The sequence below is a fragment of the Dryobates pubescens genome, chromosome Z (assembly GCF_014839835.1).
Source record: "Dryobates pubescens isolate bDryPub1 chromosome Z, bDryPub1.pri, whole genome shotgun sequence".
NCBI classification, from domain to species: Eukaryota; Metazoa; Chordata; class Aves; order Piciformes; family Picidae; genus Dryobates; species Dryobates pubescens.
In genome coordinates this window covers 29,133,492-29,151,272 of record NC_071657.1, presented here as the reverse complement: position 1 = coordinate 29,151,272, position 17,781 = coordinate 29,133,492, and the positions used below count along the sequence as shown (strand labels likewise).

The 17,781-nt window shown below is 39.9% G+C and overlaps 1 protein-coding gene across 1 annotated transcript in view; it reads right to left on the bottom strand.

The window, feature by feature from the left end:
* ERCC6L2 (ERCC excision repair 6 like 2) overlaps window positions 1–17,111 on the bottom strand; it is a 33,985-nt gene extending 16,874 nt beyond the window's left edge. Inside the window, exons 1-7 of the mRNA XM_009898884.2 lie at window positions 16,895–17,111; window positions 12,000–12,424; window positions 8,966–9,085; window positions 7,119–7,312; window positions 5,004–5,165; window positions 3,482–3,689; window positions 1,853–1,993 (exon numbers count right to left, since the gene is read on the bottom strand). Of these exons, the coding sequence (XP_009897186.2) occupies window positions 1,853–1,993; window positions 3,482–3,689; window positions 5,004–5,165; window positions 7,119–7,312; window positions 8,966–9,085; window positions 12,000–12,424; window positions 16,895–16,913 (1,269 nt within the window). The 5' untranslated portion in view covers window positions 16,914–17,111. The remainder of the gene's footprint in view (window positions 1–1,852; window positions 1,994–3,481; window positions 3,690–5,003; window positions 5,166–7,118; window positions 7,313–8,965; window positions 9,086–11,999; window positions 12,425–16,894) is intronic.
* Window positions 17,112–17,781: the final 670 nt, after the last annotated feature.

Sequence of the window (17,781 nt, the reverse complement as noted above, 5' to 3'; positions counted from 1 at the left end):
TCTTACTCTACAACCACTAATTCTAAAAACTAATGAAGTTTTACAAACAATTCAAGTAACATCACAGTACCACAGTATCACAATATATTAGAGGTTGGAAGGGACCTCCAGAGATCAAGTCCAACCCTGCAGCCAAAGCAAGATCATCTAGGGTAGTCCGCACAGGAATGCATCCGGACAGGTTTTGAATGTGTCCAAAGAAGGAGACCACACAACTTTGGGCAGCCTGTTCCAGTGCTCTGTCACCCTCACTGTAAAGAAATTTCTCATGTTCAAGCTTGTACCCATTGCTCCTTGTATCATTATTGTGCACCACTGGAAAAGAGATTGTCCCCCTCCACTTGACACCCACCCCTCAGATATTTATAGACATTGATGAGATCCCCTCTCAGTCCTCTCTTCTCAAGACTAAACAGCCCCAGGTCTCTCAGACTCTCTTCATAGGGAAGGTGCTCAAGTCCCTTAATCTTCCTTGTGGCTCTCCATTGGATTCTCTTCAGCAGATCCCTCCCTTTAACTGAGGAGCCCAAGACTGGGCACAGTATGCCAGGCATGGTCTCACCAGGACAGAGTAGAAGGGGAGAAGAACCTCCCTAGACCTGCTGGACACACTTTTCTTGATGCACCCCAGGATACCATTGGCTGTCTTGGCCACAAAGGCACATTGCTGTCCCATGGAGAACTTGCTGTCCACTAGGACTCCAGGTCTTTCTCCATGGAGCTGCTTTCCAGCAGGGCAGCCTTTACTGGTGCCTATTGTTATGCCTCCCCAGATGCAGGACCCTGCACTTGCCCTTATTGAACTTCAAACTTCAAACATTCTACAACACAGCATCAGCTAGTTTTTTTTGGTTATGGTTGCCTGATTTGATCAATATTTGCTTCCCTTTTCCTTCTCAAGTTACTAAATTTCACAGTTAACTTTGGAATAAGACAGTTCGTAAGAGAGCTTAAGTATCTGCAGGCCTGCCTACTGCTCTTTGTGGGTGAAGTTCATCAGCATTTTACTTTTTCTATAAATATCAGCAGAAACTGAAGTCTGCAAAAGAACTAACACTAGTATCTGTGGAACATTAAACAGGCTGATAGGGGGACTGATTTTAAAGCAAGATGCAGAAGAGTGAATAGGCTGCATTACATGAGGGGGAAAAAAACCCAACAAAACAAAAACCCAAGAACATAAGAACATAAACAGGCTAGAAGAAAAATAGAGAGAAATAAGTATAAGACATATGCATGTAAATACTTATAATATTTATATGCTTAACCTGAGCCTACTGAGTGATACAGGAAAAGCAAACACAAAACTAGACTTGAGTGTTAAAAAAGTCTAGAAAAGAGAAGAAATATGCAAAGCTGTTACTAGTGCATAAAACTCTGCCTGTGCTCCATGCCTACTGCCAGTTCTCCCTTCAATGTAGCAAAGTAAAATATGTTTAGTGACATAGAAAGACACAACCCAACCACAGTTATAACACAAGCAAAGCCCAGACAACCTGCAGGGTTCAGGATGCATGTGATTTGCATCTTCTGCACAGACTGCCTGAGGCACATGGGAGCAGCAGGCCTGACACATCAGAACATCCCTTGCCAAAATTCATTATATCACAATTGTACTTAACACGATACATCCACAATTTAGTGTACAAACAACAACCACCAGCTGAGGATGTGCAAAGCAGCTCTGCTATAATCCCAGCTCCATTCATGCTTGTGATACAGCAAACCCAGGTTTCCAGTTGAGACTTCCCAAATAGATGGCCTACCACCACGTTCCCCTTCTGCACGGGAAGAGTTTCTCTACAGAACTAGAAAGGACGTGTTCTAACATTGTAGCAGTGCAAGTTCTTACTTTGTAACAACAGTTCTTCCTTTTACATCCACTGTTGCAACTACAGGGCTCTCCCGCTCCTAATATTAAGCTTACATCCTCTGTGTCCAGCACAGCCTGGTACACTGCTTTCTGGAATTCAGTCAGGGAACAGTACACGATCTGTCAAAGAGAAGCCCAAACCCACTACAATTATGCACAGCACACCATGAAAACAAAAAAGCACAGCATCAGAAAACCTAGAACATGGAACACTGAAAATAAAGAACAAAACAAAAATACATTTGCTCAAATAGTTACAGGAAATTATTCTATCACCAAATGAAAAAATAAATGTGTATCTTGCCACCAAAACAGCATGAAATTTTAATAAAAAGGTACATACCCCCTTCAAAAAATCTACAAGGAGTATCAACGTCAAGCTACAATAACCTGATCTCATGTTTCTATGAACCTCTCAGTAATGGCTTTTGTGGATGTATGGGAGGAGGGTAAAGGGGGAGAAATAAACACATGATTGTAATTATGGATTCCCCTCTGTTTTGCAATTTGCTTAATTTGCCCTTTCTTTCCTCTTTTGAGGTGTAGCTGTTGTAGGGCACTACCACAGACAGGACAGACAGAATAAACAATGAGAAGGCAAGGATCTACACAGTGGTATGGCCAAAACTTCTTAGAGAGCACGGGTGGCATCTCTTGTGACATCTTTAGTCTTAAACAGCAGGAGACAGAAATCCCAAGATCATTCCCTAAGTTAGGCCACCCACACAGCAGCAGCACCATGCTGAGCTATCATAATACAGCAGTAACTTGAACATTTACTCACATGAATGAAAAGAATAAAACCTGCTACATTTAGAAAAGCAACTGACAGACGTTTGTGATAATCTTTCCTTCAGAAGATACTTTAGATGACATTATTATATGCTAAGGATGAAGAATAAATAACAGAATAAAAACCACTACCAACAAAACAACCTCCCCCAAACTGTAAACTAATGTATTTGTACACTTAGAAGAAAAGCATAAATAAATATAAGAACTTATCAAAACTCTTAGCTATAGTCATAAAGTATTATCACTTCATATAATGTTTACAATAGCATTAGATGAACAGGATTAAACACCTGTCTACAATCAGATTTTAGTCTGGGGGGTTTGTATTCTTTAGTTGTCAAAAATGAGTGAGTTAAAAATTAAAAGCACGCTGTTATTTTCACAAAGTGTCATGTTTCAAACTCAAAAGTCCTACACAGAATTTCAAAAGATTTACATATAGTGTCTTGGCTTTGCACAGGTAAGTACAAAAGTGCACACCAACCCTAGACAGAAGTCTAGCCAAGCATTTCTATGCCTAACTCCAGTTCAACATCCAATCCTAATAATTATGTGAACAAGCACCCTACTTCGTGTGCATTTTTTCCAAGCCTTCGGATTCCTCTTAAATTCATAAACCCAAAAGAAAATCACAATCTACTACAGGCACGATGAAAGACAGAATATGTGCACACACACAAAAAAAAAAAAAAAACAAACCACAAACCAAAAACCAAGAACAAAACAAAACAAAAAAAAAAAAAAGAAGAAGAAAAGAGAAGAGAAAATCATTATCACATTAGCACTGTATTTGAAATGTGCAGGTAGTCTTACTCGGTCTTCCTTTTTTGGCAATTGATCACTGATAAGGTCTTTGGTACGTCTCAGGAATGAGCCACACATTTTTCTGGCTAGCTTCACCATGGCCTTACGACACGTTGCTAGCTCCCTTTTAGTTGCAGTGTGCCTCTGGCCATGCTCCACTGGATCAGAAAATTTCTTCTTGAAATGTCCTCTGCTACCCAAAAGTCCTGGTACAGCCCTGTGAAAAAACAAAGGGAGGTATATATGAAGGAACAACAATGTTTTATTTAGTCCAAGGCAGTCTATCTTTTTGCTATTGATTAAAAGTACACTATAAATTTTTCCAGCTAACAGGAAGAGATCTTAAATTAACAATCATTAGATAAATGAATAAAAATTGCATATAAAAATAGAAACATATACTACTTCCAGACATGCTATTTTTTTAATTTGCTTTCTGTGACACTCAAATATTAAGTGATTCCCCTTAGGAAAAGAGTTGACATTCCAGAAAAACAAAAGCTCAGCAGAACAACAGGCATCACAAACAGGTAGAACTTCTAAAGCTATTACTGCCTCAGGGCTGCTACTGTCCAGGACCCTTGGAACCTTAGCAGTCATGTTTTCATTTTTTACTGCTTTTATTAAAAACAGGTTATGCTGATATGACAATTTACTAAATGCAATATTAAGAAATTCAACAGAAAACATAACTTAGTAATCATTTTATAATTTAGCAGCAGGACATTTTCAAAAAGTATATTAACAACATGAGCACAGTTATGAAGGTCAGAATAGAACATTAAGCTTACATTAACAGTATTACATTAAGGGTAAGTATTTATTTCCTGATACTTTGATTCGGTCTGTGTATCATATTTAGGTATTTTTGCTTTGTTCGTCCTCTGAAAAAGCATTCCTAGCAAGTCTTCTACACTTACATTTGTATCTCAGGTAAGTTCCATCTCTCCCTCTGCATTAAAAGTTCTTCCTGGACAAAACTGCTGCTTTGCAAATATATGCAAACTTATGCATTTTGAAAAACAAAAAAAATATTACTAGTTTCCTTTTCCAGTTAAGTCAAAATGACCTGCACACATGGGACAGAGCAAAGGCACAATATTGTTGTGCAACGCAACATTACACCAACTGTGTAACAATTCTCTATCTACTGTGCAGGGGACAGAAGAAGAAGAAAAGATGACTATTCTTAGAAAACTAAACATGGGGGGGATGGGGGGGGCGAAGAAAAGGAAATAATTTTAATTGCTTCCCAAATTCCCCCAAAGAATCCAGATAGCAGGAGCTTCAAACATATTAAACAGCTGCAACATTCATACCAGGAGCTTATTTCCACAGATATATTGGCAAAAAACCCATACTCTCATTCATACAATACACTGGGGTTTTGTGAGTAGAGAGGGCTATGTTTTGTTGCTGTTGTTTGACATTGTCGGAGATGGATTGATATCATTCAGCTCTACTCCAGTCCTACTGCATGGTTAACACATAGTGGTGTTTAATCATTTAAAAAAAAAATAAAATTATTTACCAGTCCATAACACACCAAAGCTCCTTCATATTGTTTTGCAGAATGGTTCCAGTAAGACCTATGCGAACATTGCATTTTAATGACTTCATGGTTTGAGTTACTTGAGCCTTTGGATTCTTGATTCGGTGTGCTTCATCCACTATCACAGCAGACCATTCTACACTGCAGATCAACCAGAAATACAGTATTAACAGAACCTACTTAGCCTGTCGTTGCACATACACATACAAGTTAAGTCAGCCACACAATTAGCTGTGGTTAAAGACACAACTCTCTGACTCTTATAAGCAAGTTTTAGAAAAATTAAATAAATCTCTGAGGGTAAACTATTGAAACATTATTAACACAGATATGCTCCATTTTCCCAACAAAACCTATCCAGTGTAACTAAGAGACTGAAAGCATTTCAATCTGCACATGAAAGCAACACCTTCTGTAATATCTATATGACAAACATATGGCAAAGGAGTTTCAGTATTTCCTGAATTTTTGACTAGGAGGATGTATCAAGAAGAGCAGACTGAAAAATATTTTACAGGCAGTTCAAGCATAAACCTGGAGATAGAAAGACCTGTATAATGTGATACTAATTTAAGTTACGAAGTCCCTATGAAAATATTTATTAGCTTTACAAAATCACTTCCACTTTGATGATTCTTCAAATAACCAAAAGCTGTTAACAGACATGTTTAGAAGGAAAACTCCCTCCTGAGCAGGCTGCATATAGCTCACTAATCTGAAGTCTGATCTTTCAGCAGTTTCTGATGTCTGCTAAATACATTTATTCTTATTAGAGTTCCTTACATGTCTAAAATCTGCTAAAAATACCTAACAGGTAAGCATATACTAACTCCAACTTAATCTCTAATTATCATGATTTATATGCATAACTAACCCTATGCATTCTTATTAGTGATAACTAGCTATTTAAGTCTAAAACTATTTTGATGAGCCTTCTTTTAAGGCTGATCCACCATTCTGTCTAAGCAAGACACAAAGCTTCTTCCAGTGTCAAGATCACAGGTTCAACCAGTCAGATGCTCGGCAGAAAGTCTGCCAAATACATATGCTGAAGCAATGTATTTGCAAGCAGTCTGTCACACATCAGATCTGCTCTGCACATGCACCTATTTCCTGACCTTAGTTTATTCAAAGATCAAGCCTAAAATGCTCCTCACAAAGACAACAGCAATGGTACTGCTAATACAATTCCTTTAGTCTTATCCTATCTGCACTTCTTTTTGAGACCTGAGCAGAGAGAGATGGAGATCTGGTAGTTTTGGTGATGGTAAAACAAAAGCATTATGACATACTCTGTTGCCTGGACCTTTCCCAACAAATGAAATTACAAGATCCACTGACAACACCAGGTGCTAAGGGCAGGCAGCTGCTATCACTAGCTATTCACACAACTTGTACACTATTTCCAATATTACATAATGAATACACTAGGATCAGATGAGAGAGAGGCTATGTACTCCTGAGCATAGCCAAAGGAAAGGCAAGACTCCTAGTTTGACAATGCTGACAGCTAGGGAGCAAATAAAGGAGGATTTCTAATACAATTTGCTGTCCAAAATAACTTGATTCTGTGAATTCCATGAGGTACTTAGAACTATGAACAGACACATACACATTTTGTATCTAAAAGTTTCTAGGAGTCAAGAACTTCATCAATCTAGTAAAAAATGCAAATAACAAGGAAAATATCTTTTGAACATCTGCTCAATATGCCTCCCCACCCCCCACCCCGTCCTATATTTTTTTGTTTTTCCTTTTGCCTTTTTTTTTCTTCCTTTCATTGTAATGAAAGACAAAAATCTCTTCTCTTTTAGTTACCACTGGTTTTCAGGCAGGCAATTCCTGTATCTTGTGGGGAAGACTTCATGAACAGGCTAACAGCAAAGATTAGCCTTATGAAAACTATTCAAACACTTCTCCAAGAATTCCACTACAAAGACAGAATGGTGCAAACTTCCCCAAGATCACTAAATGGGACTCACCTCTCCAGCACACTGAGTCATTGTATTTAACAGTGAATATATTACACAGTAGGACTATACAGTATTAGACAGTTAGAATTCTGCATGCAGAAAAGCACATTTAAATTATTACCTGTTAAGTTCATCTAAATACAGGCGAAGTATCTCATACGTTGTAAGGGCAATTTCACATTTCCCTTGCTTGATGCGACTTAAGTCATAATCTTTTTTATTGCCATGTAAGATACAGATCTTAAAGTACCCCCAAGTGTCTAATTCATCCTTCCAGTTGTACAGCACTGAAAGAGGGGCCACTATGAGGAAAGTCTGAAAATGAATAGATATTACAGTATTACTGGAAAAAAGTACAACATAGCACTTTCTCAAAAAGAAAAGTCAGTATGTGGAGACTTATTTTACTGCTTTGAACAATCTGAACTACCTAATTCTGTCACTTCAAAGCACAGTATAGAAAATATCTGTAATTCAATAGCAATCAGTTTACTCAGGATATTGTACAGAAGAAAAATACAGTAAGACTACAAAAAATAACAAAATAGTGCTACCTACTCAAATTTTACTCTACCTACTGAAATATGCCAGGAGATAGTACCACTTTGCTTTCTTATAGCATCTGTACACCATAAGAAAACAAAAAGATTAAGAGGGTAAGCATCTTCTACCAATCCCCAAGTCTAGTCATCATATGACTTCACAACATAAGGACCTGAAAAGGGTTTAAAAAGCTAACACAGCTCATACAACTCAGCAAATATCATAGAATAATCTGTGAGGGGGGAAGGGATCTCAGGAAGTTTCAAGGCCAACTTTCCAGTGTGTCATGGACTGAGTTGGACTGAGTTGGACCTGTTGCTGTTATTCGTACCATGCTGCCGTCATGTCAACCTCAAAAATGAAAGTACTGGCTGGAGCAGAATATTATGTGGCTTGAAGTTCAGATTGTAACAGGGAGGTTTCCTGTTCTGGTTTCTGCTTCTGGGTTTATTTGGTTTTGGTCTTTTCTGCTGGGATGGCAGTGGGACGATGAGGGATGGGAGAGTAGTTTTCTGGCTTATGTTTTTGGCTCCTGCTATTAGGCTAAGGTAGTTATGTATTTTGTACTATGTTTATCTGATTTTGATTAGTAAACTCTATCCTTATCCGACTTTTTTTTTTTTTTCCCAATCCCAAATTTCTGTGTATTACTTTTCCTTCACTTTTGTTTTGGGAAAATAGAGGTCAACCTGCTGGTTCAGTCTGACCCATTTGGTTCTGATTCAAACCATTATACAGTGAAAGCAGGGACAATACTGAATTCAGATCTGGCCATTAAAGTTAAATTCTGCTTCTCTTTTTCCCATTAGGAGTCATTTCTGTCTTTTTCAGACATGCTCTTCACCTCTTCTTGTCTGCCTGTATTTCCTAAGGAACTTACATCCATTATTGAAAAGAGCTATAGCCACATGAATCATTCTACCAGTGAAATATTATAATTATTCCAATAAAATAATGGAAAAGAGAACTCACATGAGTCCTGTGATGGGCAAAATTAAGATGATCTTTGGATTTCTCTCATATGCACACAACTTTTATATGTAACTTTATTTTCTGCAACTGCATTTGATTATGTGGATTATCATACTTCTGGTATTTGACAGTCATGCAAGAAAATATCTGCAATCACACTACTTGGCGACATGGACTTTTCAAAGTACTCTAGTCACAGATTTCATCCAGATATTTCAGAATATTTTATGTTAGTGTAGATCAACAGTATCAGCAGATGAGGCAAGAAAGGCTGGACAATGCAGTATGGCAGTCCGAAAACTGAAGACCCTCTTAACACCACCAGGAATCATGAATTGAAGTAGCTGAATTTTTAAAGACAAAGATACATAAACTCCTAAAGCAAACAAACAGAAAAAGTCCAAGTACTGCCTTTTACCAAAATCCATGAACTTGCACCACTAAAAGCTGTACCTTCTTGGGGTTACCCTTCAATTCTTTTTTCATTGTCCTCAGTAGAAATGCTGGCATATTATTTTCAATATCCTCACGTGTTCCCTTTTTGTGCAACACTGCAGCCAGAAATGAAATTACCTTGAGAAAGGAAACAATTCTTAGTGATTATATTCAAAAATGCCAACAGAAATTTGAGTGATTTCCATTGAAAATAAGTATTTAGGATAAAATCCTGGATGGGATTTACTAAGGTGGGGTTTTAGGAGGATTGGAATTTTTTGTTTAGGTTTTTTGTTTGTTTGTTCTAATAAATCCCCACTTCTAAAATGGAAACCCCTTTCCTTGAAGAACCTTGAATTCATGGTAAAAGCAATTACTTGATCAGTTACACTGTTTCATCCTCTAAGAACAAAAGTCTCAAAAATGCAGAAGAGTTTATGGATGAGCCAGGAAAAAAATAGAGAAGAGGCATTGCAATTATTCTCCATTTTCAGATGGATATTTGAATCTTAGATGAGAAAACACAAACCCACCAACGATACTCTCAGCACTACTTCTGCAAAAGGATGAAGAGGTTTAAACTAGGTTAGATTTTTACCAACACATCATTTTATTTACATTCCATTCCTTCCAATTCCTGTTTTTAGCTTCAAAATCAGTTCTTTCTTTTGTGTTTATGATTCTCTCATTTGCCTCAAATCAGTCAAGGCAATTTCCCTTCCATTATGAGGAGACACTTATTACCACAGCAAGGACAAATATCCCAGCACAGACTATTCCAAGGTGCTCCAGTAGTAATCCAAAACAAGAAGACAACACAGAGGTATCTGGCCAGAACATGCAAATCCATAAAATGCACCCAGGCTAAATGGTATCCATAGGGCTAAGCAACAGTAAGGGATAGATGTGTCATCAGAGAGGTGCCTTTGTTTTGAAAACTCAACAGGCCAGCTTCAGTCAGAGCAGCCAGCTCCAGCCACTTTTCCTTTAGCCCTCACAGTAGGGCAGAAGTAAAACCTTTTGATTACTGAAAATGAGGAAATTTCCAGTTTCCTCCCTCTAAGAATGGGAGGAAAAGAGCCAGCCAGGAGTGCAGGAAAAATATCTGAGAATAGAAACTGTAGATGAGCAGAGAAGAGAGCAAACCATCACATACAGGGCCACAGGACAGGAAAAAGATATATAGAAGAAAAAAACCCAAACTTTTTACCATGTAATATGTCATACAAACTGCGCCTAAGAGGAATTCTAAATTTGCACATGTTGTTTAGCTTTCTCTTTTTAAAATCCATTTGAGAATAAGAATATAATTTAAGTGAACATAGGATCTCTCTGTGTCTTCCAGATCCTCCTTTTTTGGAAAAATTACACATCAAATTTGTAACAATAGCAGGCCAATTTAAGCAAAAATCAGTTCAGAAGTACAAAGAACGCTGAAATGCAAGAGTTTGCTAGAAAAGCATTTACCTCATAAGTCATCCTCTAATTCAAACCCAGTAAGAATCAGCCAACTAACAAGCATAAGGCAAGTTTTCATTAAGACTAAGTTAGTTACCTAATGAAGTTTAATATTTATTCCATCATATATAATATTTTTTTCTAAACAATTTAAATAGGTTTTAACTTCACAGCCACTGAACTGCCTATCCCTTACTGAACTTCATGAACATTAAATACTGTGTTTTATAAACAATACACAAGATTTTCTTTCTACTGCAAACTCTACATTCATTAAAGTAGACGTGATAGAGGTGATTTCTACACAGCAACACATTGCCACTTTGTCAAAATGTGACCAGAAGACTATAGAATCAGTTCTGCATCTCTTAGATTTTTTGAGTATCCAACAAGACAACTTCATTTTCCCCTCTACAGTTTGCTGCTGTCTTATATAAAGGTTTCTCTCTACATTAAGTGATATTGTTTGCATTTATGAGTGGAAACAAATTTCCATAACTGCCAAGGTCCTAAACTGCCAAGAGACATGGCCAAGCCTTGGTAAAACACAAGATAAATGGAAAATGCTTAGTTTTAATAAACATCTGCTAACAGATCAGCAGCAGCTACACACATCCACAACACACCTCTAAATGCTCTGTTCAAAGTTTTGCCAATTTATTCATTCCTCTGGTCAAATTTGCTATAGAACAAAACTTCTTTTCACTGAAGGGTGTCTCCAGACATTCTCCTAAACTGAAGGGCAGCAGACACTACTGCCAGCATTTGTCAGTGAAGGAAAGAGTTTTCAACTTGACACATGGAGGCAGAAAAGACAGAGGGACAAAGACTAGCCATCACAGGATTCAAGCTGTTGACCTAAAACCAGAAAGACTGAAGAGAATTTTAAACATAAACCCACCCTAATTTTAGTAAAATAAATAAACCTTTTGGGCCACACTGATTCAAAGCATAATGGAAAAATCTAGCTATACTTTTGTCCTTTCATCAATCCAAGTTGTATTTCCAAAAAAAGTGATAAAAATAACATAGAGCATCTAACCACTTTTTCCAGAGATGGGAGTCAATGTGCCTACTTTGCCTTGTTCCCAGTAAACTACTTGTTTTCAGGGAAACCAAACCCAACCAACCAACCAAAACACCCAAGCAAACAAACAAAACACAGAAAAACAAATCAACTAACTAACCAAACATAAAAAACAGCATTCAAAGAGCAGCAGTCAGGTAAGAGCTGTTAAGTATTTCCAGCATACTGGGTGAAAATTACTTTTCATCATGCACAGGTACCAATCATGATGGTAAATTCACCATAAAAGGATTTGTAACATTTTAGCTACTGTTACTAGTCATGCTTACACTAAAAAAGGCCACATCCCAGTTTTGTGGCCTGTCAGGAGTGAATCATAAATCAGCAATGGCTCCTGGCTCTAGGTGCTGTCTGGGACAGTTGTATTCTGCCTCCTCCAGTTCCACAATAGCAAAGGGAGGTCAAACTGCATTGAAGTGATTTTTCTTAAACACATTATTCTGAAAAAGATTTACACACTGCTAACAAAAAATTCCATTCTGTCATTGCAAAAATAAAAAAGAATACCTGTATTGTCTTTCCAAGGCCCATATCATCTCCAAGAATACAACCCCTTTTATTAGCATAGTGTCCATAGAGAAACTGGACTCCTTCTCTTTGATAATCACGCAGGTATCTGTTGATTGTATATGGGATAAAATCGCCATTGTCAGACAATTTAAAAGCAACTTCCGGAGATGGAAAACTTTGGTTAGGAAAATAAGGCTTTTCCAGGTCACCATCATCAAATATTAAGCTTTTCCAGGGTCCTCTACTGGCTTTGACTCTATGAAGTTTAGTTATTGGTATTTTTCTTTCTTCAGACTCAGTGAATGATACAACAGCAAATGCTTTTCCATTCTTGTCCTTTTCAATAGAGCATATTGTTCCTTCATGAAGTTTTCCATTTTCAGAACAAGGGGCAAGGCATTTCTCCCCAGTATGCCAATTATCTATAAAAATAAAAAAAGACCAAACACACATAGTGGTAAACTGGACAGATCTACAAATACTTCATTTAGTCACACTAATAAAACATTGAATACAAATTTACTTTGTAAAATGCATGTAACTTATGAGATTTTACTGAAGGTAGCATTAGAATCAGGATACCAATCAAGGCCCCAGCTGACTGGAGGCTAGCAAATGTGATGCCTGTCTATAAGAAGGGCCAGAAGGATGATCTGGGGAACTACAGGCCTGTTGGTCTCACCTCAATGCCAGGAAAGGCCATGGAGCAGGTCATCATGAGTGCCACCACATGGCACATATAAGACAACCAGGCAATCAGGACCAGTCAGCATGGGTTTATGAAAGGCAGGTCCTGTGTAATTAATCTGATACCCTTTTACAATAAGGTGACCTGCCTAGTGGATGAGGGAAGGGCTGTGGACATTGTCTACATGGACTTTAGTAAAGCCTTTGACACTGTCTCCAACAGCAGTCTCCTTCAGAAAGTCATGGCACAAGGCTTGGATAAATGCACTATGCAGTGGAAAAAAAAACTGGCTGGGTCCAAACAGCGGTAGTGAACTGTGACAATTTAGGCTGTGCCTTTAAAAAAATTCCGAGTTAAAACCAGCTGGCAGCCAGTCACTGTGGTGTCCTCCAGAGTTCAGTACTGGGGCATGACCTCTTTAATATCTTTATTAACAACCTGGATGGTGGTATTGAGTGCACCCTCTGTACATCTGCAGATGACACCAAGCTGGGTGGCTGGGCCGATCTGCCAGAGACTGGGGAAGCTTTGCAGCAGGATATGGACAGGTTAGATTGGTGGGCCAAGGCTAATTGTATGAGGTTCAACAAGGCCAAGTGCCCAGTCCTCCACCTAGGTCACTACAACTCCATGCTAAGCTACAGACTTGGGGATGTATAGTTAGAAAGCTGCAACTTGAAGAGGGACCAGGGGCCATTGGTTGATAGTTGTCTGGAGTCAGCAGTGTGCCCAGGTGGCCAATAAGGCCAACAGCATTCTAGCTTGTATTAAAAACACTGTGGCCAGCAGGAATAGGGAGGTGATCACCGCCCTGTACTCAGCACTGATGAGGCCACACCTCAACTATAGTGTTCATTTCTGGGCCTCCCACTGTAAGAAACATATAGAGGTGCTGGAGTATGTCCAGGCTCATAAAGGGCCTGGAACACATGGCCTACAAGGAGCATCTGAGGGAGCTGGGGTTGTTCAGTCTCGAAAAGAGAAGGCTTAGGGGAGACCTCATCATTTTCTACAATTACCTGAAGGGAGGTTGGAGCATAGAAGGGGCCAGCCTCTTCTCTTAGTGGAAAGTGACAGGACTAGAGGAAATGGTACAAGCCATGTCAGGGGAGTTTTAGGCTGGATATTAGGAAATACATTTTCACTCAGAGGTTTATCAAACACTGGAGTAGTGTAGTCACCATCCCTGGAGGTGTTTAACTGGTGTGTGGATCTGGCACTTAGGGACATCCTTTAGTGCTGGGTCAAAGGTTGGACTGAATGATCTTGAAGGTCTCTTCCAACCAAATATATTCTGTGACTCTCCAGAGAACCAAATCCAGAGTGAGACATAAAATTATAGCTTGCTCAAGAACTGCTGTTTTATGAATATCGGAAAGGCTATATGAAAAACAGAAGTGCCAAATTCTGATACATTAAGTTGTTGCGCAGTGGCCTCACACAGACAAACACTGATGTGCTGATGTCTGCAGCTTTAGTGTCCAATTAACAGACCATATGACCTGGTCAGAAAGGTTTTTTGTATCAGACAAACATCTCATCTACCTGAATCTAGTATTGCACTGTAGTAAATTGTTTTGTAGTTATAACCACATAGGAATAGACCACCTTTCTCTCAACAAAATCTGGAACAGCTTAAAAAAGCCCAGCAATCTATATACAAAGATAACAGTGTGCTCACACACTAGCATATAATTTGCCTTTACTGTTCATCAAATTGACTAATTACTCAGCAACAACACAGCCCTAGTCTTGAACTATTCAAACCTGTTCCTGGGCATGGTCTCACTATAGCTTTAATACAGCATATCAAATATTAACAGCAGAGATGACTGAACTGCTTAATTTTCATCTACTCATTTTTATATTTCACGCACAAAGATGACAGTTAAATGGCATGTATGACGCTATCAGAGAAAGAACAGCAGCATGTCAGAGCCAAAAGAATCCACATCATACTAGCAGTAAATCATTAAATAAATAACCTCTGCTACTACTGAGAAAGTTATTATCCGTAGCAGTGAGAGGCACCTATGGTTTTTATGGGAAGGAGCAAGTCAGAGAGAATCTTGCATCAGAACATGTATTCATACTTCATACCTTTCTGGGAATGTCAACCCAGCTACTTTTCAGAAGTAACAAAAAGAAAAGTCCTGAAGGCAAGAAACTCCACTTTGCCCCATTTTTATGTCTCAGAGCAAAAAACTCATGGAGAAGATAGATTTTTCTTATGTGCTCAGGACCTCCCCAAAGTGCATGCTCCTAGAATTTTCTCCAGAACATGTTAGTTACATCAGCGACAACTATACTTAATTAAAAACAAAAACAACCAACAAAACACACCACAACACCAATGTAATTATGTACACTAAGAGAAACCAAAACCACCCATATCCCCCTTATCCCACTATTCTTCAACCAGTAGTGGCTGCAAGCTGACCTCCAGAACAACAAAAATTGTACAAGTGTACAGAATACCTCTCTTAAATTCTTCAGCCTTGAAAGTATTTTTTTTAGCTATAGATTTCCCCAGGCAGGTGTAGTTTGTCTATTTAGCAAACCTCAGTGGACCCCTCTCCCATGTAGCGCCGTTCTCCCTTCAACACACTCAGATTTCTTGCATTTGGTGTCTTCTGACTACAAATTTCACAGGTCTGTTCTCTAATGCCTACTGTGAACTTGGATCCCACAGCCCATTACTTCTTATACTAACAAGATCATAAACCCCAATCTCTCCATTAGAGTCATCATTTTGCAGATCAATAATGCTCCCTTTATCCTTACTTGAGAAATTCAGTCCTTCATGCTGTACATAAACTGCTACATACCTTCAGACATTCTTGCTGATCTCCTCAGACACCTGAAGCTCAAATGTGTCTTGAGAGTGAGTACAGACATTCAAGAAATCATATAGAACTAAAGTCTTGATGTTTAGAAACATCTCAAACATGCTCAAATCAACACAACAAAAAAATGTGCACATGAACTTCTCCCTGTAGTATGTGAGTCTTTGAACAATTTCTCAAAAACAAGAAGTGAGACTAAAAAAACCCCAAAATATATACAGTACACTGTCAAATATGCAAAACTAAGTTTGAAATGAGAGCTTTGCCATAATTACTTTCATTTACAGTAATACCTGAAGTGACATGCAACACTAGTTTACAGACTCTCAAATTCAAACTGTGACTTCAGATGACGATGCTTTTGTTTTCAGCTAAGTATTTACTTAATGAGTTGCCTAAGACTTGTCAAAATTAGAGTTCCAGGTGCAAAGTGCAATAAATCACACCAGACAAGTTTCACTATTGCCAAACTTCAAACCTAGTGAGAAACAAGGCACTGAATAAGGCTAAGAAAAGCAATGGTACTAAGACAACTTTGCTACAAGCCAAAGCAAGAATTGCTACATTAACTAGTCAAATTCACTAATTTCTTGGGGTTTAAACCACAGCTATGACTTAGGTAGGGTACTATCTTCTTAGCATGGGTACAGCACTCTTTCAATCGATGAAGAAAGATAGTATTTAATATGCCTGCCTCTATTTACCCCTTTTTATCACAGCTGAAAAAAATCTATAAACGTCACTAATGCCGATAATGGCCTACTGTCACATGCTACTTCCTTTCAACTACTCCTCTGCAAAAGAGGCAAAACTATCATGAATGTGTTCTAACTGTTGAGGTTTTGAACACTTAATGTAGAGTGCAAAGAAGTTTTCACATTCCAATAAATGACTGTGAAAGCAAAATTCCAAGAATACTGTAAAGGACATGCATTTTGCTCTTCTTAATTGTAAAGCTTGACAACAAAGTTGGTAAACAAGAGAGCCCCAAAAATGTTTTCTTCCAAAAGATGTCAAAGCAGGGCTTTTGAGTTTACTGAACCACACATTCCCACTTGTTGCAAGGTACAAACTCGAAATGTACACTCTGATAAACAGAGCCGATTAAAACTTTTTTTCTCAATATTTCTAAATTATATCCAGCATCTCAGAATTGAACTCCTCAGCTTTGCCGTTAGGTGAGGCCTCACAGCAGTGCCAGCCCTCAGGTTTGCGCTTCCCCACAGCAGAGGTGCGGGAGCACGGCCCGCGGGTCGCCAAGCACCGTGTCATCTCGACAAAGGCTCTCATTTTCCACCAGAGTAAACGTGAATAAGCCTCTGAACACCGCTCTTGAAAAATACGCGGAAGATACTTACCTGGGACATCATCACACATTTTAAATGTTGGTCGTGCAAAGCGTGTGGGCGGAGGCACCCGGGGACAGGGGAGACCAGAAGCCAGCCACCGGCTGCTCTGAGGGCCTGCTGCCACAGAAAGGGGACACGGAAAGATCTAGCAGCCGCACTCCTTCGCTGGACGCGGCATGCTGCCCTGGGCAGGGCACTGAGGAACACGGACAGAGGGAACCCAGGGGGCGCCGAACGTCACCCAGCGGGCACCTCACAGACCGCCAGGGAAGGAAAACGTCACTCGACCCCACGATGCACTCGCCCCGGCTCTGCAGGCCCCGACAGGACCATCCCGATAACCCACCGCACCATTACCCAACCCTCCTGCCACCCCCGCCGGGGTGCCTAGACACTAAGGCAAGCGGGCCCTCCACTTCCCCGTTTCCCGCCCCGCCCCCACGCAGCGGGCATGGCAGGGACAAGGGGCACAGCGTGGGAGCGGTGTCTCACGGGTATCGCGCGAAAGGGCAGCGCGGCGAGACTTCGTTCTTAAAGGAGCCGGGGCAGGGCGAGAGCCGTGGAGGTATCGCGAGTTTTTGTTTCTTTTGTCGCTGGAAGGGGCAGGCGCGGAAGGGCGAGGGCTGGGGTGCGGCCGTTTGCCCTGTGGGGCCCCGGGGGCTTGCGTGTCTGGCGTCCCGGGTGTTACGAGCTGTCTGGGGCGGTTGTGCTGCGGTCGGCCAGCGCTTGGGCAGAGCGCTGCCGTGGGCGCTGCTGCGGAGTGTCTGTAGGAAAGACCGGTGTAGGGCTGGGCGCGGCGTTATGCACACCGAACCCAGCGCGCTTCGCAAGGAAACGTTGCGGGGCGGAGTTTAGCACATGCAGGGGGGCAGCGCAGACCTGCGGCTAAGGAGTAA